Consider the following 24,601-nt stretch of genomic DNA (forward strand, 5'->3'; position numbering starts at 1 on the left):
CAAATCATAGTGACATATTTTTTAGAATTTAAGTTATATATTTAATTCAATTAAGGGGATAAGTGAATTACAGTCTTTTAAGTTTTCTTAGTGGCATGATTTCGTTTTATAAATACTCTACACTATTTAAATCAATGGGTTTAAATAGTGTTTTTAAATTTACTAATCTTGAAAGTACCACTTTTGCTTGAAGAAAATAATAACTATTTCTACTATAATAAAATTGAGCGTGTCTGCCTGTCGGTCTCTCTGCATAGGAATGTGTCGTCTCTTTATAGGGTAGAATGTAGGACCTGCTGTTGTCAAATTTGACATGTATACACCTTGGAGGATGGGAATATGCACTTCAGAGGAAGTTTTAAAAATAATTAATTAAAAAATTAAGCTGAATTTTGATGTTTTTTTCCGGAATAACTTAAAAAAATACAGCACAAAAATCATTTTTACGTCATCTTAAAATTAAAAAAAATTACCTTTTCAGTAATAATACCATTTTAATAGTTGTGCAAAGATTTCTTGAATTTTTGAAATTTTCTGAATATATATATTGCCTAATTTTTAACAATAGATTACATTGTTCTCCCGTAATTCTAAACGTTTTCATTGTTTCATCAAAAATTTAAAGGCATTCTTTTTTTCCATTATTGTAAGCTAAAGAATATTTATGTAGTTTGCATGATGCATAAAAAAGTAAAATTAATAGAGTTATATTTTATGGGGCTAGTCTCTATTAAAAAATTTAATTTACACAATAAATAGAACATGCGTAAGTCAATTAAAACAATACGGCTTTAATGCCTAACAATGATGGAATCATGGAAATTAAGTTAAATATAAATGAATTAACTAAAATTTAATATAAACGATATCCCTGATGAGGCAGCTGATTGTCAAAGGCGGCTAGCAACTAATAAATGAGAGACAAATTATGATTTTAAATTGATTACAGCAGCTAGGCCGGATGTATAATAAACAAATTTTCATATTTCTAAATATAATTTAATTATTTTGAAATATTTCTATTATTCTGACTGTTGTGTAGGAAATTTAATTCTCATAAGAGCCCAATGAAACTTATATAAAATTTGGACCACGGTCTCTCGTCCCATTGCTATGAATGAAATTAATAAATGATAGGAATAACACGGATATACTTGTGAGTAAGATGATTTGAATGCTTCTCGATTTCATTGGTTAATTGGCATGCGTATTAATAACATTTTAAGCTTAAAAGAAATTGTAAACAAAATGATAAACATTTTTAATCTCAACCTAAACATAAATGCCACTTTGGCACAGCTACACAGTAACCATTACCTCAGCTTCGATTTATTTATTCAATCAATTAGCAGCGAAACCTCATATTGAAATTTTTATTTAATTTAAAAACATGAAAAAAACATAGAAATACTATACTGAAATTTAAATAATATTACTATTTGATTAAATTCGAATACATGGCTCTTGTAAAGATATTAAATTAGTTTACTTTAGAAATGTCACAAATAACAATCTCATATCTCGTAGCTAGGGATTGCAATATCGGACCAAAAGTTCAATACCGGTATTCGGTATTTTTTAGATCTTAATACCGGTAATAGAAATTTTAGAAAAAGAAAGAAAACACAGGTGTTTCTTTGTTTTATTTTCCAGTTTTATTAGAGAGTGTTAATGTCACAAAAAATAATTTGTAACTTAAAAATTATAACAGTATATAAAGAATCACAAAAAAGTAAAGGAACATTTTATTTATTTAAATCACAAAAAAAGTGTAAATATCACTATTAAGTCTGTGGTACTATTACAAATTTTTGAAATGTGATCTTAAAAAACATAATGCATCAATTGTACTGTCATTAAGCCTGGAACGTAATTTTGTGCAGAAATTACCAGCTGTCGAAAACGCTCTTTCGGCATCTACGCTAGTTGGTGGCACTGATAGCAATGCGCGATATACTTTTTCCAAGTATTTGCCTCTAAATCCCTCATCTTCAAATAAATTGATTTCTCGTCGGATGGTTTTGGATATAGCTGATTTCTGTATTGTATTTTGGTTTGTTGAACTTTCTTTATTTATCGCTAATTGTAATTTTTGTTCAAGAGACAATTCCTTTTCACTATCGACATTAGTGTCATCATAATCTTCGATAACTGTACCGAATTCTTCTGAATGTGGATAAGTTTGTGGTAAAAAATTTTAAGAAAATTTACTATAAACTTGATCAGATTTGAATTGGTTAGTCTCTTTTCTTCTTTTACATTTTCATTTTTAAAATCATTAGAATTATGTAAATACCGTGAGACATTTTCTATTTCGGTATGCCTTTCTTCTGTGCGAGTTTTCAATGTAATATATAATTCTTCAGATAGTTCTTCCAGTGACTGCAACATGAAATTTATTGTTGCATTAGCTATTAGAATCTCTCCGACATAATGCCTCGACAACCACTTTTATTGGAAGTAGAAATGATACAATTCTGGATATTAAGTCGAATTCACAATCTGAAAAATTAATTTGCAGGTTTAAGTTGTTTATTGATTTTTGGATTGGACTTCTCAGTTTCAAAAATTGTTCCATCATTAGGAATAAACTGTTCCAACGTGTTTTAGAATCTCCTCTTAAACATCTCCTCCTTTCATCTTTCCTCTCACCTCTATTTTGTAGAAATAAACCCATCTTAACGCATGCGCAAAAGCGCGGAGGGTTTTGCAATCTGTTGTCAAACAGTATTTTATCATTTCTCTTGATTGTACGATGCAACTTAGTATTCACAGTCTAATTAATTTTTGCCCGTTAGGGAGACATAAAAACAAAACGTATTATAAACGTAAACTATTTTGCTATGTTGACGATCCCTGAACATATAGTGGAGACAATTTCAAAAATTTCTTTAAATACCGAAAAAACGATATTTAAACTTGTGAATACCGGTATTACAAAATTGTACAAATGGCTCAAAATACCGGTATTCGATATCCCGGAATACCGGTATTGCAATCCCTACTCGTAGCCCCATGCCTGTAGGCAACAGATTATTTAATAATCCAGCGCTAGTGTTACGGCTTTGTATGTTTGCTGTCTTTACTGGGAAATAGAATAAATAATGAAAACAAACGAAGTGAAAGATCAAAGTTAATTTCCAAATAAGCTGAAATGCCCCCCCCCTTTTTTTTTACTTTCCCATTTACTTCCCATATCAAGTAGTACACAAAGAGAAAGTCTTGTCAAAAAATTCAAATTCATTTTGACGAATTTCCACTTTTTTGACCTGTCCGAGTCCGAAAATCAATTTCTTAAAATTATGTTTATCGATGAATACCATGAATCAAAAACGATCTGAACTGGATGGATGAAATTTGGTATATGGTGGCCTTTACACCAAATTGCAAATTTCCGTCAAATTTTGAATGAAATCCATTCATTTGTCTGTCTGGCTCTTTGAATATTAGTCGATATGAATAAGTCAAACGAAGAGAACTCGATGGATAAGATTCGGTACAAATCGGAAGTGCAGATATTTTTCAAATTTCAAACGAAATTTATTCAAGGGGTCTTTCGATATATACTTTCATAAGCATGTAAATGCTATAACTCAAAAACGCATATAAATATATGAAATTTGGTATGTGATTTTATGACTATAATTGTAGTTTTGTGTCAAATTTTGATTTCAGTTGATCGAAAGTAGGAGTCCAAAATACGCATTCTTTCTTCTGGCATTTGGATACTAAACCCATCCCAGCAATTAATCGCTAAAGATCGTATGTTAATAGACTTTTTGTAGCTGTTGCTCGTCATTAGCATGAAATTAAAAACACACCATTCATTATAGAGTATAAGAGAAAGTTTGTGGAGACCACGCCAGCTAGTTTGCTCTATACGTAAGGTGACCATTCGTACTGATTTTACCAGTACAGTACTGGTTTTCAGGGCATAAGTCCTGGTTAGTCATTAAACAAAACCAGTACACGAAAAGTACTGGTTTTAGATTAGAAAACATTAAAACAAAAAAGTAATAAAATAAAAATAATAAAATTAGAACTGGCAACCCTGACAATTCCATGTGATATCGTCAGGTGTCGCATGAGCAGGACTGCCACGACGTCATACAAGCCAGTGGTGGTCTGATGTACTAACTACTGTGATGTACCTACCTTATTATTATCATGGCGGCAAAACGACGAAAGTGCGTATTTAATGATGATTTAAAATTAAAGTATACATTTATTAAAGAAAGTAATAGTATTGATCCTAGTGAAGTATATTGTGAAAAATGTAGAAGTACGTTTTCTTATTTAGTTTTTATAAGTTTTTTATTTACTTAGGTATGCAGGTTGGCCGTTGGGTGAATTTTTGATAAAAATTTATAAAATTTGGGCGTGGCTGGTCAAAATTCATGTTGTCCTGGTTTCAAGTTAAAAAAAAATGGTCACTTTATCTATACGTTAAATCAGATATATTTACTGGAAAATCATCGATTTGAATAAAAAGTATGTTGGAAAATTATGGTTCTATTTCTGTAGCAAACCATAAAATCATAACCAAAGATGATATTTAGTGTTAGATATTTAGTGTAAATTCCCCTTGCTGAGTAAAAGGCACGTTGGAAAATTCTGAGTCTATTTCTCCAGCAAGCTAAAAAATTATAATTCAAAGTGTTGACAGATAAAATCATAATCCAGAGTGAATTACATGCCCTGGAAAAATTTGAACTTATCCACAACATTGGTGATACAATCAAATTCCAAATGTCATCGATTAAATTTTTTGCATTTTATGAATTATCACCCTCATTTGTACATGAATAGATAAACAAACAGACATTCTTAGAAGGATTTCGTTAAAAACTTCATACAAATCTAGAATTTTGGAGTAAAGTTAGGTTATATATTAACGTCCCGTTTGAAGAAACACTAGGGCTATATTGGGACGGACCTCGTCATTTTGAACCGCGGTCAGATGACAAGGACGACACCTGAGCTGGCACCCCCCTCTCCACACCACACCACACCAACAGGAGGACGTTTGGTCATGACGGATTTAACGTGCAACAGACCCCCTTACACGATGGTTCTTCGGTGGAATCGGGTCACGAACCTGAAACCCTACCCTCCGGTTTCGAAACCGAGACCTTACCACCAGGCCACCGCAGCCCTTTGGTGTAAAGATCGTATACCAAGTTTCATATATCAACATGTTTGGATTTGAGTGATTATTTTCTCAAATAGATATAAGACATTTAATTTTTTTTCTGGACGCGGGGAAGTTTAAAACGTAAAGGTTCAGTATTCCGAAGTGGAATTTTTTGCCAGTTACTATCCATTCTCCTTTTATACTTTTCATACAAAATAGAATTGTTAGTCCTGTAAAAATAGCGTGAATTTCTTCCAACAACTAGATTGTTTTAATTTATAAAGAATACTCTATTTGTCTGTTAATAATAATTTAACAATAAAATAAAGAGGAACTGTTCTTAGAGACCAAACAAGAAATTTTCGCTTTTTATTCTTCACTTCAAAAACTGTTAATTATAATTTTTCGCATACATTTTGCTAGGTCATCCTTCAGATTTCAAGCATTCAAACTCATGTCAAAAAGTATAATTAACTAACCAGTTTGAAATTTTATTACTTATAGATGAATATTATGCGATTAAAATAATTGAGCTCTTTGAGTTTTTTTAAAGAACAGAACTTCTAATCTGGAAATTTAAAAAAAAAAAGGTATTTTCGAACATGGAAGAAAAATCTTTCATGAAAGCTGTCTAACATTCTTATCATATTTTCCTAGAATATAGAAAATTCTAGTATTTCTGCATCACCTATGCAACAGACTATCAACAATGTGAACTCTCCAGCGCATCTCCTTGTGCGCCGTTGGGCGGGGATCTCTCGGGCGCGTATTTAATCTTCCGCTCTCCGTCGCATCCTCAAGAAGTATCCTGCGAAGGTCGAAGAATGTCCCTTTTCCTGGCAACTTCGCTCCTGTGCTTTTTGGTCCTGGCTTCGGGAGTCCAGGATACCGTTTTCGCGGACGCCGAACAGATGAAGGTGAGATGTTCTTTATTTTACCGAAATTAGAAAAATAACCTAAAAATATAATTTTTAAAAACATTTTTTTTTTTTTTTGTAATTTTTAAACATTTTTTGAGTGTTCTTCAGATTAAACAATGTTATTCCAATTATTTTAGTATTTATTAAACAAAAATATGTTCTTTTTTTTCTGAACGAACAAAATAATTTCTCTGATTTAAATACAGAAGAAAGTAATTCATTGATTTAAATAAGTGAAATTAATTCATTCGAAGCTGAAGAGAACGACACCACAATAAATATTCGATTTATCTAAAATCGATTTATCGTTCCAATTAAGAAAAATTTAAACAAAACTTAGGAGTTTTAAATCATTTTAATATTAAAATCCTTTAACACTTAATATATTATTGATAAATAAACAGTACATTTAATGAATACAATAATATAATATAATTATAAACAAAATAATTAATTAAATAAATTCAATAAATAGATCATTTTTAACCCATCTTTTGCAAGATTTTTCTTTTTTTGTGAAATAAATCAGTGTGATATATTTCCTGTTCTAGATTAAAGGAAAAATGTTTAAAAAAATCTTAATATAAATATATAATATAAATTAATTAAAAAAACAGTATGATGGAAGTATCCATCATCAAGAAAATTTTCATGTTAAGCTCAGTACCAAATCTTCAATGTCTCTCTCTTCTAAATTTCTCTACTCGTTATCACTTTTATGAGAAAAAAAGTCTCAGATTAGTTATAAAAAAGATTAGAGAAATCGCACGTTTCTTCCAACTACAACAAACAGCGGAATGACAAGTTCAAACCCTCTTTAATAATTATGACATTTGATTTTTTTAAAAAATTTTGACAGCTACTTTCCTTACTACGCAATAGTCGTGAAAAAAGTTGCCAGCATCAACCAATTTACAGTACACCTGTTTTGAGTACAATTTTTTGTTCACTAAATGTTTTGATGGAAATTTCCATCATCATGCAAAGAAGGGTTATTAAAGAAATGAAATTTTGTTGTGAAATTTAAAATGATCTGATGTGTTCAGAATTATACAAAGGAAAAATTCTTTATATATATATATATATATATATATATATATATATATATATATATATATATATATATATATATATATATATATATATATATATATATATATATATATATATATATATATATATATATTTAAATATAATGTGCTACAGTAAAGTTTTCAAAGGAACTGAATACCTTAAAAATTATTTAATTAAGATTAGTGAGGCCACGAAGTATGGATATAATTAAATAACGAAATCCTTCATTAACATTCAGAAATTAAAACCATTTTTAGTTTTGGCATCGAATTAATTAAAATCTAATAATTATATAATTAATGTAATTAAATTATAATTAATGTACTATACACAGTATTGTAAAATTAATGTAATAGGAAATTTAAGAGAGAGAAAAGTTTAACTAACCAACGAATTCGAATTGAAAATATTCGAATAAATCAAGTTACATTGCACTTAAAACACGAAGAGGAAGAAAAGGAAGGGAAAAAAAAAAAAAAAAAAAAAAGAAGAAGAAGAGAAGAAGATATGTGATTCATGACTATCCATTACTTTTGCAACCACTCTTTCTATAATCATACATTTAAACTTTTTAATACACCTTTTTACTATAACTTTTTCTATGTTTTATTTATATATATATATATATATATATATATATATATATATATATATATATATCTAATATATAAAATTCTCGTGTCACAGTTTTCGTTGCCATACTCCTCCGAAACGGCTTGACCGATTTTGATGAAATTTTTTGTGCTTATCCGGTATCTATGAGAATCGGCCAACATCTATTTTTCATCCCCCTAAATGTTAGGGGTAGTCCATTATTAATTAAAAACTAACTTTCCCGCCAAAAAAATCTTCCATTTTTCCCAACGCCAACTTTTCCGCCAAAAAAATCTTCCATTTTCCCCATCGCCAAATAAGTAAGGCATCAGTTGTTTTTTTCTCCCAACAGTAATTAGGCTAGGGTTAACATTTTTCGACGGATTATTTCAAACGATTCTGTTTATTTTCTTAATGTTTTATGCATTTAAAATTAAACATTGTTAATTAATCCATGTTTCACATTCATTCTGAAGTACTTTTGAATTAAAATAACACAGAATAAAGGAAATTAAAAATGTCTAATCTGCATAGCGTTACCCCAACTGGCGTAGAAAAATTTACGCATTTGCGTTGACGTAACTGGCGAAGAAAATCCACGCATGCGCATTGTTCTGATTGTTGGCATGACAACCAACGGACGATTTAAATTATTTTTAGGTTAGTTGCATGCTTTTGTAAGTAAAATGTATTTATGTTAGTTATATATTTTTTGTATATGCTTATAGTTTTAAGTACATCGTTTTTTAAGTAGATTTTTTTAAACCTGTTTTCGACCGATTATTTTAAACGATTCATTTTATTTTCTTAGTGTTTGATGCATTTAAAATTAAACATTGTTAATTAATCGATCTGTTCATGATGAATCTGAGAAAATTTTGTTGACAAATTCTTGAGATATTACATAAATTAAGAAAGATATTCTTTAGTGACCATAAAGTTTAAACGCTCAGTGACTCTATTATCAGTAATCATATTATTAAAAAAAATGCTTTGTTTCAGTAAAAAATATTATATTAATTGCAGATTAATCATTTACACTGTAATTTAAAGCATAATTTCTACGAGGGGTAACAGAAAATTAGAGAGATATATATCACGCTATAACTGAAGGCCTTTATAATATTATGAGTGAATTATATGACTATCAAAATTTGAAGTTTTAAAATATTTTGCTGAAGAATCTATTAAAGTTGGAATTGCGTAAAATGTTTAATGGTACGACCGGAGTTTTATCCCCTGCTTGGCGAAATTTTTAAAAATCGCAAACAACGGCCTTGCGAAATGTTCAAAAGCAAAGAAGCAGATGTTCAATTATAGTGCATAATAAAGATTGCCAGCTTTGGTGCGTTATCGCAACTTGGCGAAGAAGGGGGTTAAACTCCGGTTAAACCTATTTAATTATTAAAATTTAAACGAACATTAAGATTGGCGAACCGGCTGGTCGCCAAAGGCGGCTAGTATATATATATATATATATATATGTAATGGATTTCGTCGAATCCTGCCGGCTAAATAATATGTAACATATTATTTTTGGTTTTAGTAGAGTGCAGGTTCGAAACAGTGAAGAGACGTGGTATTTTTAATTATCTTTTTATTCTATTCCGAGTGGCAGGCATGGTTATATACAAGAAAACGCAGCGCGTCACACACAGAAGTAAGAAAAGGGAAAAAAGGGACGAAACAGATGATGACTTGCCTTATATAACATAGGATTTCCGGCCACGCGCCGAGGGAATGACCTTTGACACCTGTTCAAGGGTACCGAAGTATCACTCTCATGTGAAACGTAGTTCTTGATGGCGCATTATTTTTACAAAGGATAAATAATGCGCCATAAATAATGCTATTAATTAAACTGAAAGTGGAATTGGATCACGAAATAAGAGAATATTTTAGAATGAAGTTAGGAAGGGCTAAATTAAGGTAAAGTTTTGGAAATTAATTTGGATTAAATTAAGAATTTAAAATATCATTTCATATATATATTATATATATGTTATGTTATATATATATATATATATATATATATATATTTAACATACATTTTTTTAATAAGGGCAGCGTGGCATTTTTTAATTCGTATTTTCTCTAGTCACTTGTTGATTTTTATCTCATTTTGTAGTTACAGCTTTAAAACAGAGTTCAAATTGATATGGTTTTTATAATATACAAACAAATAGTTTCAACTTATTTAGCAGCGCTTTGAGGATTGTAATTCTAGAAATCCGGAGTTTATGCGAATGTATTTAATGTTTATTATTTTTTCTAAAAGGCATTTTTATTCATTATCTTTCAAAAGTCTTACAGGATTGAGAAAGAATTTAAGACATCTCTGAAGTTTATTGGTAATATTGTGTAAATTATTAGCCCTTCCTAAGCCTCATATAAGGTACGGCTTTCATATCATGTTTTTTTAACTTCGATGTCTTAATCTTTAATTTTTATTTTTAAATGTCAAAAAAAAAAAAAAATGTTTATTTTATTTTCGCAATGTTTGAAAAATCGCATTTTTCCTCCCTCCCCGATTCACGTAACTCACAATTATAGTATCAAGCAAAGATCCTACCTTTTAAAGGTCACCGTGATTTTAAACAATCATTCATAACTTTTAAAGAGAATTTGACCACCACCTTAATCCATTTTGTATTAAACAGTTATTACAATAATATAAATTTGAAATATGTAAATAAAAAAAATAATGAGGGATGGGGTAAATACCTGCATATGGCAATGGGTAATTAATGCTGAAATTTCTTTCATCCCCAACTCTCGAATGCCTATATAGTTTAAAAAGAATCAAAACTAAACTATTATCAACCGACTTATATGGATATCGGAAAGATGCTACTCGGCTTCTATGACGCGGTACGCATAGTTATCCACGGTCGCCTATGACTTGCTTCTAGGTCGACGTAGTTTGGTCATGAGTCGAAAACTAATTTTAAGGAAGAACTCAAAATATACTCCAGCGATCTAACAGTTTGTTGAATAAAGTTGGGCTATATAAGTCCAGCATTTGAGAATTTTCCGACTGTCAAAAGATGCCGTGATATTTACATAGTCAACACATCGTCAGTTTAGAACTTTGACTTGTCAAAATGGTCTCTGTTTAGAGAAATTATCAAAAGCTTTCTTGAGCTATCCTCATTTTATTGAGAACTCTATTTCACCAGTAGTTATTTTTGATTTAATATTCCTAAATAAAATAAGTCTAAAAACAGTATAGTTTATTATAATTCAATTAATGTTCTAAAATCAAAAGGATAAAATGGATGTTCTAAAATCAAAAGGATTCTAAGCACAGAATCGACGAATAAAAATGGTATCGGAAAGATGTCTCTTTTTAAATTTTTTTTTTATTTAGAAGCCTTTTTGTTGGTATCTATATGTTTTAAATAATTATTAAAACAAAGTACTAAGTAAGCAGGTATTTCCCAGCCCAAAGCGATTTCATTCAGTCTTTCTTGTGAAAACTTGCGATTCTTCATTAAATACGGAAAGTCAACTATCTAACTCTCCGACCCGCCACGAAGGCACACGGATTTAAACCATAAAAACTGAATGACCGGACCGCCGCAACAGCAACATTGGCGGGAACTGTGGTTGAGTCCTAAGGGCCGTCACCGGCCACGGTGCAACCAGGAAGTACGTCCCGCCATTGATGGGAGGAATCAGATCCCCCACCTATTAGTGTACCCTCCAGGGTGGCGAGATCCAACCACCATGCCGGAACCAACCTCATCCTCATTTCGAGATGCCCCCCCGGGGGTCTTCATTAAATACGGAAAATCTAAATGTTCAACGGAAAAATCTTTAAAAAAATCCACTTTATTATACATTCTCTAAAACAAAACAAAATCCACTACAAATTTCTCAATCTGAAACATTCTACCGATTTCGCCAATTTTTATTTTTTAAGCTCAAGAAGCCATAGATAAATCATTAATGATAACACCTGCCATCCTCCAGTTTCAGGAGATATCACAAATAAAACTTTGGCAGAACCCTCAGCCTCAACAATTAGAGCGATTTCATCAATTACATCGCTATCTTTCAAACATTTTTAACTAATCATAATATTCTATTTATGGAGCGAATTTAATTTAAAATGAAGCTTTATTTTGTTGTGAGGAGATAGAATTCATGGAAGATGGTTGATAACTATATTAATACTATTATTATGGTGGACGAATAATTAGTCGATGAAGGCTGCTCGTATCTTTATTAAAATAAGCCAATGCTTCTTCTTAATTACGTGTGTACTTCACTTCCATTTACTTTTGATGTAATTGATTAAAGCTATTCTAATTAAAAGGACCATAAGGAATTAGATGAACAGATGTTATGATATTTCACATTGAGGGAACTCTTTAACATTCAGGCGTTACTACACATGTAATGAAAAGAAAGGAAATATCCTATTGATATTTTTCTGTTCGAAGTGTACTTCGTGTTTCCACTTGTAAATAACCAGTGTGGTTTCTTTTACCTTTCCCATTACACAAATGGAAAACTTGATATAGTATCTAATCCTGATATATTTTATGGCAGACAGAAGTGATTTCGTGACGGTTGTGATAAAATTGAACAAAGATCATGCTGCGATGACGATCCAGTTATTCTTCACTTGTATACGGAAGAAGAAAGCTGTTCGTGATGTAACACCATAATAATTAAGAAAGATAATTGTTGCTACAATTATCAGTTGTTAATAGATTTATTATTTACAGTGCTAATACAGAATTTTCAAGACGAGAGAGTAATGAAAGAAAAAAAAAATACAAGTTGCACTAAATAATCAATCTACGCATTTTGTACTAAAATCAATGTAAATTATAATTCCGGGATTTACAGACGATAACATTTGTTAATATATTTTTATACAATAAATTTTTTATTTTGTCATCTTCAAAGATCAATAACAGTAATCACCCCCCAAAAAATCCTTAGATTTTCTGGAGTCTCCATGTTTTAAAATTCCTTAAATAAGAGGAACATATTTTTGAGCTCAAAGAACATATTGGCCTAAATTCGAAAGCCACTTTTTGAATTCTGTTTGTGAGCACGATAATTAAAATTGCTGAAACAGCTGGGCAGTTGAAATTGTTTAGCTGTATTTAATTATGCTATATATTCAATTAGACAGATGGAATTTACTTTTGCCATTTTTACTAATTTGTAAATTGTATATATCAAATTATAGATGTCTATTTTAAACGAAATTTGCCTACGGGATCTCTGATTGCCAGTCCTTTCGTATAACTGTTCGAGACCCGCAGCATCTCTCTCACTCACTCTTATTTTACTGGAAAGTTGTTGAGCTGTTATGACTATTATTTCTTCCTCTCCTGATCAAATCTCTTTCATAACTTTTTGAGGGCCGCGGTGGCCTTGTGGTAAGGTCTCGGCTCGTGAGCCGTAGGGTTTCAAGTTCGAGATCCGATTCCACCGAAGAACCGTCGTGTAAGGGGGTCTGTTGCACGCTAAATCCGTCCTGACCAAACGTTTTCCCGCTGGTGTGGTGTGGAGAGGGGGGGTGCCAGCTCAGGTGTCGTCCTCGTCATCTGACCGCGGTTCAAAATGACGAGGTTCGTCCCAAAATAGCCCTAGTGTTGCTTCAAACGGGACGTTAATATAACTAAATTAAACTTCGTATAATTGTTAAAATAATATATTATAACTCGCATATTCGAAATCGATGATCACTTATGATTTTATGACTAAAATTATGTGTTTGAATCATAATTAGTACCAAATATTGTATCGGACTAAATGTCTCTCGGTATGTTAATTCGCATGCCCATAAACATGTAAAACACAATATGTGAGATAAAGGAAGTGTGCAGTATGGACACCAAGATTTTAACATCTATATTAAATTTTGGACTCAGAATCTTCAAAATGCATATTCTACTTTCTTCACTTTACTAAGAAGTTTAATATAAACTGTGCCACGGCATTCAAAAGGTGAAAAATCTCACTTTTCCATACTTTTTTTAAAATTTTTAAATGAAAATGTTAACATCTGTATTAATTAAAATGCATCTGTATTAGAAATGGCATAATTAAAATGTATCTGTATTAGAAATGGCATAATTAAAATGTATCTGTATTAAAAATGGCATAATTAAAATGTATCTGTATTAAAAATGGCATAATTAAAATGTATCTGTATTAGAAATGGCATAATTAAAATGTATCTGTATTAAAAATGGCATAATTAAAATGTTAAAATCTGTATTAAATTCTGGCCATAACTCCAAAATGTATGCTACATTTTTCTTTACTGTACTACAACAATTTTAACTCAAAAAAGTGCCCCGAAATTTGAGTGGAGAATAGTCACACTGGTCTCCTTTTGCCATACTTTTATTAGACTTTTAAATATCCCCTGTTTGAGTTAAATTACAAATGTTAGTGAATTCTGAAAGACTCAGCTCGATATCATCAAGTCCACTATTAGCTGTTGAAGAATGAGTTAAGAAAAAGAAACTGCAATTGCACTACCACTATTGAAAAAGTAGCGAAAAAGAAATTTCATTCATGGCTTCCGGATTTTAATGAAGTGCCGATTAGTCTGTTTTTGCATTTTAATGACCATCTAAAAAAATTCAAATGTTGTGCTATTGAAGAAAAGTAACTAATTTTTCCAAGGTAAGTGAAAAATCTAGCTTGGATTTTGAAGGTAAACTTTTTCACGTGAAATTAAGCTGAAAATTTCTTTTCGTAGCTGTAAAAATAATCCAGTTTTTTAAAATTAATTGCTGAAAAAGATTTTTTACTTTCTCGCTTTTTTTTTAGTTTAGTTACATTAACGTCTCGTTGTAAAGCAACACTAGGGCTATTTTGGGATGGACCTCGTCATTTTGAACCACGGTCAGATGACGAGGACGACACCTGAGCTGGCACCCCTCTCTCCACACCACACCAGTGGGAGGACGTTTGGCATGACGGATTTAACGTGCAACAGACCCCCTTACACGACGACTCTTCGGTGGAATCGGGTCTCGAACCTGAAACCCTACGGCTCACAAGCCGAGACCTTACCACCATGCCACCGCGGCCCTTTTACTTTTTCGCATACGTAGTATAGTGAACGTACAGTAATCGTCAAAAGATTCGATATTTTGACGAACCTCTGCGTTTAAAGCCTTCCTGAGTTCCAAAAACATATTTTTGGAAAATGTCTGTCTATCTGTCTGTGACTAAGTTAACTCAAAAATGCTATGAGCTAGACTTTTAAAAATTGGTATACGGCCTTGACACCGAATTGGCAGATTTCTATCAAATTTTGAGGAAAATCTGTTCAGAGGAAGTCCGTCTGTCCGGCTGTTCGATTAAAAGTTAACACGATATCTGCAAAACGAAGAGTGCTAGACAGGAAAAATTCAGTATACAGATTTAGCATCTACAGTGTAGACAACTGTCAGAGTTTGAGCAAAAATCCAACAAACAATTGACCGTCTGTCGGTCTGTACTTTCAGAAATATGTTAACGCGATGATTCAAAAATGCAATGACATAAATATATAAAATTTGGTATTGGATTTTGTGACTACAAGTGCGATTTTGTGTCAAATTTTTGTTTCAATCGGTTGAGAGAAACTTGTCTAAAACACAAATTTAATTTTTAGATATTATTAACGCATGCCAACGATTAATCGACAAATAACTCACCAAGGATGACACGATAGATTTCGTAAAATACCAAAATCATGCCAAAAGTTATTATTTCGTAACTATTGCAAGCCAATGCCGTATGTGGTGTTCTCTGGTATGGTAAGTTTATTAGAGTGTATGTGAAAAAGTTTTTGGAAGACCATTTCCGCTAGTTTCATAAGTACAGGTTGGCCATATTATTACCAGACCAGAAATACTCATCTTCTGTTACTTTTGGCATTATTAATATTCCTGGCAGTATTGCTTCAGGTTGAGTCAATCTCTGATTAAATGCAAGATGTCTATAATTCGAAGCAAATTAAAAAAAAAAGTCAATAATTCGTAAACGAAAGAAGATAGAAAGATGTCATTTGCGCAAAAAAAAGATCAGAAATGAAACCGAAAACTTTTTTTTTGTTGTTGCGAAACTAAAATTTATTGATAGCCTAGTTAAAATTATTGACAGCATTGATAAAATTTGGTTCAAAGATTGATATCTAAAATTTGCATTCATATCAAATTTTAATCCAATCTGACAAGAGGTTGACTATAAACGTAATCATTCAAAAACACAATGAATTAAATAAATGGAATTTGGTATGGGTATTTTATGACCACCGTTATAGTCATATGCCAAATTTTGATTTCAATCGATCAGAGAAAAGACGTCAAAAATTCATATTCGGTTTTCTGGCACTTGTGCATTACCTTCATACCAGTGTTTTTTTAGTCTAAAAATAAATAGCACAGAATGCATCCAATTGTCTTCTTCTATATCTATACTTATAATAAAGCTCAATGTGTGTGTGTGTGTGTGTGTGTTGGTGCTCTACAGGCCAGGTCATTTGACATACAGCTATCAAATTTGGTACATGTATACCTTAGAGGTCGGGAATGTGCACATGGTGTCCCTTTTTTTGAAATTTTAATTAGAATTTTAATTATTAATTAAAAACTAACTTTCCCGCCAAAAAAAATCTTCAATTTTCCCCACCGCCAACTTTTCCGCCAAAAAAATCTTCCATTTTCCCCACCGCCAAATGAGTAAGACTTCAATTTTTTTTTCTCCCAACAGAAATGAGGCTAGGGTTAACATTTTTCGGCGGATTATTTCAAACGATTCTGTTTATTTTCTTAATATTTTATGCATTTAAAATTAAACATTGTTAATTAATCCATGTTTCAGATTCATTCTGAAGTACTTTTGAATTAAAATAACACAAAATAAAGGAAATTAAAAATGTATAATCTGCATAGCGTTACCCCAACTGGCGTAGAAAAATTCACGCATTTGCGTTACCGGAGCTGGCGAAGAAAATTCACGCATGCGCATTCTGATTGTTGCCATAACAACCGTTATCAACGGATGATTTAAATTATTTTTAGGTTAGTTGCATGCTTTTGTAAGTAAATTGTATTTATGTTAGTTATATATTTTTTGTATATGCTTATAGTTTTAAGTACATCGTTTTTTAAGTAGTTTTTTTTAACCTGTTTTCAATGATTTAAATTATTTTTAGGTTAGTTGTGTACTTTTGTAATTAAATTGTATTTATGTTAGTTACATATTTTTTTGTATATGCTTATAGTTTTAAGTACACCGTTTTTAAAGTAGTTTTTTAAACCTGTTTCCGATCGATTATTTTAAACGATTCATTTTATTTTCTTAAAGTTTGATGCATTTAAAATGAAACATTGTTTATGAATCGATCTGTTCATGATGAATCTGAAAAAATTTTGTTGACAAATTCTTGAGATATTACATAACTTAAGAAAGATATTCTTTAGTGCCCATAAAGTTTAAACGCTCAGTGACTCTATTATCAGTAATCATATTATTAAAAAAAATACTTTGTTTCAGTAAAAAATAATTTTATATTAATTGCAGATTAATCATTTACACTTTAATTTAAAGCATAAATTCTACGAGGGGTAACAGAAAATGAGAGAGATACATATCACGTTATGACTGAAGGCATTTATAATATTATGAGTGAATTATATGACTATCAAAATTTGAAGTTTTAAAATATTTTGCTGAAGAATCTATTAAAGTTGGAATTGCTTAAAATATTTAATTATTAAAATTTTAACGAACATTAAGATTGGCGAACCGGCTGGTGGCCAAAGGCGGCTAGTTATTAAATATAGCAGTCTTACAAGGTTTAATTTAATTTTATTTATATTAACGTCGCGTTTTAAAGTAACACTAAGACTATTTTGGGACGGACCTTGTAATTTTGAACCACTGTCAGATGAAGGGGACGACAATTGGACTGGCCACACCCTCTCCAAGCTTCCACACCACACCATCGGGATGACAATTTGCCCCTACGGATTTAACGTGTAGCAGACCCGCTTACACGACGATTCTTTGGTGCAACCGGGTCTGAAACTTAAAACTTTCCGATTTCGAAGCCGAGACCTTACCACCAGGCCCTCTTCATATCAGAGATTAAATGTTAAAGATATGAAACGTTCTCACACTAGATTCAGTAAAAACTTTACATTCTCACCAAAGATTAAGTACCTGTTTTTATTAATACACTACGAAGCACACAACTCTCATGTGTAAAAATAAAAATCTTACCACTCTCGGCTTTCATGACTTGTTTTTTTTGGCCAAGATCCATAATTTATACGGGGAATCACATCTTTATTAAAGAATATGTTAGGAGACCACTTAAAAGCAGGGCTTCATTAGAGTATTAAAAAATAATATTCGTTTATGAAAAACTATATCAAAAGAAAGAATATGGATTGTTTATATAAATATTCTAGAAAATTGGAATCCTATTCACAATTTTTTGGCAACTTATTATTTAATGTATATTCAATAATTTCTTCCTAATGATATTCATTGCAAGTAAATTTTTATATAGTATTATTTTCTGCCTGTTAAAATTTATTATAATTTAAAATTAATTTTAAAAGTATTGCAGATTGTTCCTTAAATGAATTTAAATTTTAGTTAGAAACAAAACAAACGATTAATTAATAACTGAGCTCTGAAAATATTGAAATTATGTATTATCACAGGAACACACAATTGTACAAAATCTCATAACTCCAGCGGATCAGGAATCGAGTGAAAAATCAATTGCGAAGTTCAATCTATACAAATATGAAGCGTTTCATGTTATATAAAGACTCGTAAAAAATTAAACTTGACATTAAAATCTCAACACATTAATTCCTGATAAATAATTTTTTTTGAATAAAATCTTTAATAAAATAAGTGAAAAATTCCTGTTTATTTCAGATAGCATTCTCGGACAGAAAAATATCCAAAACAAAGAGTAAATAATTTATAATTCAGCGATAAAATTCGAAGACCAGAAAAGCATTTTTATGTACTTTTAAGCGTTGTGCTTTCTTAACAAAACTTTTTATTATTCTTCTCCTTAATCTGATGATGCGTGGTTGAATTTTAGAAAAAGTCACGTCCAAGTGAATTGTTTTCTGTTCGAAAACTTTTCTATTTCGATCTTCCAAACAAAACATTACAGGTAGTTTTATGAGAATATAAATTCGCAGGAACAAAATGGGAGAAATTATTACGGCTTTTTTTTACCTTAAACTGTAATCCCCTCTACATAAAATAATTGAAATTTATTTAATAAAGGAAATAAACTATTTGCTTTATCATCTATTATTTCTGTCTATGAATGAAAAGAATTTTAATGTTCTAATATTTTTTTTTAGTAATAATACTAATGAAAAAGTTTTTAGAAAATCTTTTGCAATTTTCTTAAACTTTATTTCCTATTATTTAATTATTATAGTAGTAAAAATAATAAACGAAAAATTCAAATAATGTAACAAATGAAAAATTACAAGTTGGTTTTGTATTAGAATATAAAGTTGAGATTAAAATATTTTTATTAAGAAGGCTGCATTTTCGGTTAATTATCTACCCTTCTTAGATTAATTCCCTCAGTGCCCTAAATCAATTGCTTGACGCCTAGTTTGATAATGTAGTTAGCAAATAACGAACATAATCCGTTCTAAGATGAAGTTCTATCCGAATTTTCAATAAACCATCAATGGTTTATCAAAGAATTGGTTGAGAATTTGAGAAAATAATTCTGAAAAGGGAAATAAACAAATAATAATGATAATTTTAATTAAAATAAAAAAAACTAATTGCTTACAGCGTTTAATTATATGCTAATACAATAGATATTTTTCGGTTACTTTCTCTGGTACTTGACATTCTTCTTTTCTTAGTCTCCATAATATTATCAATCATTTCACAAAGATCATAAAAGGGCTCGTAAAAGGTCGTATTCATATTTATCAGAATTTCTTTTCAGAAATCTCTACGGATGCATAAAAATTCACACTTCTCAATTTTTCAAATAAATTGATAAGTGTGAATTTTAATTTTTTTGATGTTTTTATTTGTTAATATGAAGAATTCACCGCTTCCCTTAGCAAGTCAATGGTATCTTGCTTTTGTATGTTATTATCTGCTTTGGCATTAACAGTTCAGATATAGTTTTAAAACACAATAAGAAATTTCTTCTTGGATTTGTTCTAAAAAAATTATTAACCAGATATGTGTTCGTTGTCGGTGCTTAACTATTTTCTGCGAGTCCGATTGGTTCGTAATTCCAAACGTTTGTGACCGAGTTGTTATGAGCAAGAAATAACAGATCGTATTAAAGTACACCAAGAGGTTTCAAACCTCGTATTTAGTTTAGAATCCAGTGTAAAATCCAGGACCTGTGTAGGAAATTCCTTAACCAGTTCAATTAAAAAAATATTTTCAACATGATTTCACCTAACAGATTCCAGTCTCATCGTATTCTAAATTATAAAGTCTAATTTTAACAAACTGGGTTTTCTTGAGTTGGTAATTTAAAAATTCTAACTGTAAAATAACATCTGACACAAGATTGGTGCTTGAAGTACCTATAATATTTCAACGAATCATCATGTCATGCCACAACCCTCATGTTTGACATGAGGTTAACGATGTGAGAATAATTGAAGTAATACCAGTTCTGTTGACGTTTTGGATGGAGTAGTCTATCATTTTAATAAAATTTGGAACAATTAAACATCCAATTCCACAAAATGATTCTTTCTTTTTTGGAGTCGCAGGGGCATAAACCAAACCAGAAGTAGTCAGTCACTGGTGAATATAAAAAGCAGCCATAAGTTGTTTTCTTATTGAGTGATTCTTAAAAGCCATTTCACTCAAGTCATCAACACGATGACTTGCTTGAAGGACCATAAACATTTCTAGATAACATAAATATTTTATCGGCTGTTATTACATGGTTGCCATTATTAAATATCAAAACTTTGTATATATTAATACTAGCATTTCATTCTATAACTCAGAGAATAAAAATCTGTTTTCGAATTTTACCTTAAAACTTTATTCTTTAATTGTTAAAAAAAATCACAAAAACAGAAGAAAATTCGTATAGCAATTTCTTCAGACTAACAACATAGCTTTAAATACAAGTGAACAAGCAACTAAGATTTTAAATAATTCTGTGACCAACAGCAATTTTCCCTACACTGATTTCCTGCGTCATTATATTGACGCAGGAAATGTTTTCTTTGTAAACGACAATGACTCCGAAGAATTTTAGCTCTTCTGTAATTTGATAGCGGCACATGTCCAATAGTTCTTTTTCAATGCTCATAAAATATGATCTTAAGGTAAGTTTAACGAAAATTTTGATTTAATATACCTGAATCCTAAAATCAGTTGGAATAAGATATGCAACAGGGAATCTATTTCAATACATATGTATTTTGGGATAGATATATTTTAGCAAAATATTACATAAAAATATTAATATAGTATTTAACCAAAATTCATAATTGCTTTACTGTAGTTTGTTGACTAACGGATTTCGCAATTATGCAGGGTAAATTACACATTTAGGTACAGTTTAATATAGTGATTATATTTCTATTATATTTCTTTTATTATATTTCTGCACTCAAATATAGCGAAGCTTTTCTAATTAGAACTGTAACATAATAACTATGAAGAAGTTAGCACCATAATCATAACGAACATTCAATTTATCCAAAAGTTTGAATTAAAAAAATGAATGCAGCAAGATAAAACAATTTTTAAATTAATTTTGATAGTAACAATTTATTCTAATATTTATTAAGTAATTCTAATATTTAATTAGTAATAATTTATTCTAATAAATATTATATAAATAGTGAGTAACTTTAATAAATTGACATTGCTATTATTAAAAGTTTTAATAGTCTTCAAATCATAATTTCAGTGAAAACGCAGGTAACTTCATAAACAAACAGTATATTATACTTTGGATATAACATTCGATATATTTAAAATAATTAGGAAAAGAACCAATACCCAACCTTAATGAGTGATCCGATTTCTTCAATTTTTATTTCATGTGAAAACACGTGATCTTAGATGTGTCATCAGTGGTTACCTTCCTTCCTCTCTATTTTCGAAAAAAAGTCTCAAAAACGTTACTTCACTGTACATTTCCTATTGGAAAAAGTGATAATCCTCCACCTCCAAACATTGTATAGATTTAACTAATTTGTATTTCATTTGAAAACTTATGATGTTTAAATAAGTCACCAATAGCTGGCTGTCTTCCTTTACCTTTCATTATCGAGAGATATAGCAAAAAAAAAAAAAAAAAAAAAAAGCCTTGACACTTAATTGATTGATTACTCCCAACACAACAGTTGGTCCGATATTGTCAATTAATTCTCTCCTTTGTATATATAGCTTTCATTGAAAATATGTTTCTGCTTACTGTGCAAGTGTGATTTAAAACAATACTTTCATTTCATAAAAAAAGTAGCTGTCAATATTAAATTAATGCTATTAATATCGTGAGCGAGCAGCTGGTCACCGAAGTCTGCTTGTTATATAATAAAAGCTCGAAACAAACAACATAATTTACATTTAACTTGTTCAAAATATTTTAAAACAGTTATAAATTTTATTGCTTTTTTATTGTATATCTAGTACAGAAGAAAAGCCTCGAGTAAATTAAATACATTAAAATATTATTCACTTTACGATCACAGGGAGCTATTAGCTAACGGAATATTTAGCTAACTAATTCAAAAATTAATTATTTAGTTTGTATTTCATTTGAAAATAATTTTGAAATAAAACAACTTTTGGATTTGGCTTCGAATTATTCTACAAAAATCGAATTATGGATGATATTTTACAAATATGATAGTATGCAATTCAAAAGATCAGAGAGAAATACTAACATTTTTCTGATACGAAAAATTACTTACGAATCAGATTTAAAAATGTTCGAGTTAACTTAATTCCTTTGTATAATTTCTGCCCATTAATTCTTTACCGTTTATACATCCAAACAAAATTAACAAAATCCTTGCACCCTAAAATATCAAAGCATTTTGAACCAATTATGTTTTCAGAAAATGCACATAACAAAACTGACTAATTTAAAATTCGGTGAAATTCTGAGAACAGGAAGTGTCTGATTTACTTAAAAACAGTACCGCTCTCTTTCTCTCTCTCCCCTAAGCGTCTCTATTATTGTCGTTTTGATGTAGCGGTGCGTGATTGAATTTTGCAAAAAGTCACGTTCAGCAGATCAAACAGGAGCGGAAAAGCGAATTGTTTTTTGTCCGAAATCTTTTATGTTCTAGGAGGAAATTTCCAGAAAGTGATATTCTAGAAGCGATTAAATTTTTTTAAAATTTCAAATGCATTTCCAACAAAAAAAAAAAAAAAAAAAAAAAAAAAAAAAAAAAAAAATTGAAATCTCCTAGCGCAAATTTCAAGTTGTCATGTGAGAACATTTTTTTCAATGAATTGCTTAGATCTAGAAAGTGATATTTGAAACGAAACGGAGACGTTTTGTGTTGAATGTTGATGGTTGTGATTTAGAATTCAAATGGACAAGTTCTGTGTTTGAAGTTGAGTGTTGCGATTGAGAATCTGGAACGGGAACGAAGAAAGCGTAAACATATGCAGTGTGTTGCAGATTCTCAATAGCAATCGAATTTGTAAATTTCGAGACCCGTGTTCCGGTAAAAATGAGATTTGACTATTCTTCGAGACGAGAGTTTAGAGTGGCCGCACTCGTCTCTATGTTACATAGAAACCGAGATATAACAACACCGGAAGTTGACGTTATCGACATCCCGAAATCCATAGGAACTCTATGGTATTGATCCGACATTGATTTGACCAATATTAAGCAAAATCCGTACTGGGCATGCGCAATGGATCCAAAATTTTATGAGCTTAGAGGACCCCCTTCTTCTTCTTGCGTACAGCCGACCACTCCGCTACAACTGAACGTAGCAGTATCGACAGGATTTGTTGTGGTCTACTGCTATCTCTTAGAGGACCCCCGGGGGTACTTCTAAGTGAAAAACCCCATGTCTCTAACATATGCAGTTTACGAGATATAACAAAAATAATCTGCGCATGCGCAGTAGAGGACTCCATGGAGGTTTTCTATAACAACGTAGGATTACTATGTTGAAAACCCATTGTCTCTAACATATATAGTTTACGAGATGTAACGAAAACTATCTGCTCATGTGGAGTAGATGACTCCATGAGGGGGGGGGGTCTTCTATAGCCCCGTAGGATTACTATGGTGAAAACCCCATGTCTCTAACAGCAGGTCCCATCTGCTTTCAAAGAAGCATACATAATAATAATGCAATACTGGTAGAAGCAGATGAAGATGAAAATTGTCATTTATACTTTATTCATTGTATACGCGATTTCGAGCTTCAATTATTCATTGCCTTCTATTATTCAAAACCCCGTAACGAAAAAAACATCATGTTTTCACATGATAAAAATATCGGCATTTTTTTAACTTTAAAATTTTAATCTAGAAAATAAATTTGTTTTAATCAGCACAATAAATAGTGTCTAATTTATGAATTCAATCTTGGGGGGAACTTTTATAAATTTTGAAAATCTTTTTCTATTCTGATATTTAGAAATAATATAAATAAAAGACCAGCAAAAAAAAAAAAAAAAAAATCACCATAAAGATTGTTATGGCAAAGAATTGATTGCTAAGAATGTTAACTTTTAATAAGGCACTAGAGATATTTATCCAAAAATTCACTATCAAATGAACCCTCTGCATCAAATTAAAAACAAATAAAACCAAACTATAAATTGATGATAAAATTCTGAGAATATTAAAATATTAATATAAATTTGTAATACACGC

At 30.6% G+C, this 24,601-nt stretch overlaps 1 protein-coding gene across 1 annotated transcript in view; it reads left to right on the forward strand.

Moving 5' to 3' along the window:
- Positions 1–5,890: 5,890 nt before the first annotated feature.
- The window catches only part of LOC129989186 (ITG-like peptide), a 59,444-nt gene continuing 40,733 nt past the window's right edge, over positions 5,891–24,601 (forward strand). Inside the window, exon 1 of the mRNA XM_056097565.1 lies at positions 5,891–6,051. Within this exon, the coding sequence (XP_055953540.1) occupies positions 5,959–6,051 (93 nt within the window). The 5' untranslated portion in view covers positions 5,891–5,958. The remainder of the gene's footprint in view (positions 6,052–24,601) is intronic.

This window comes from Argiope bruennichi, chromosome 2, assembly GCF_947563725.1.
Source record: "Argiope bruennichi chromosome 2, qqArgBrue1.1, whole genome shotgun sequence".
NCBI lineage: Eukaryota > Metazoa > Arthropoda > Arachnida > Araneae > Araneidae > Argiope > Argiope bruennichi.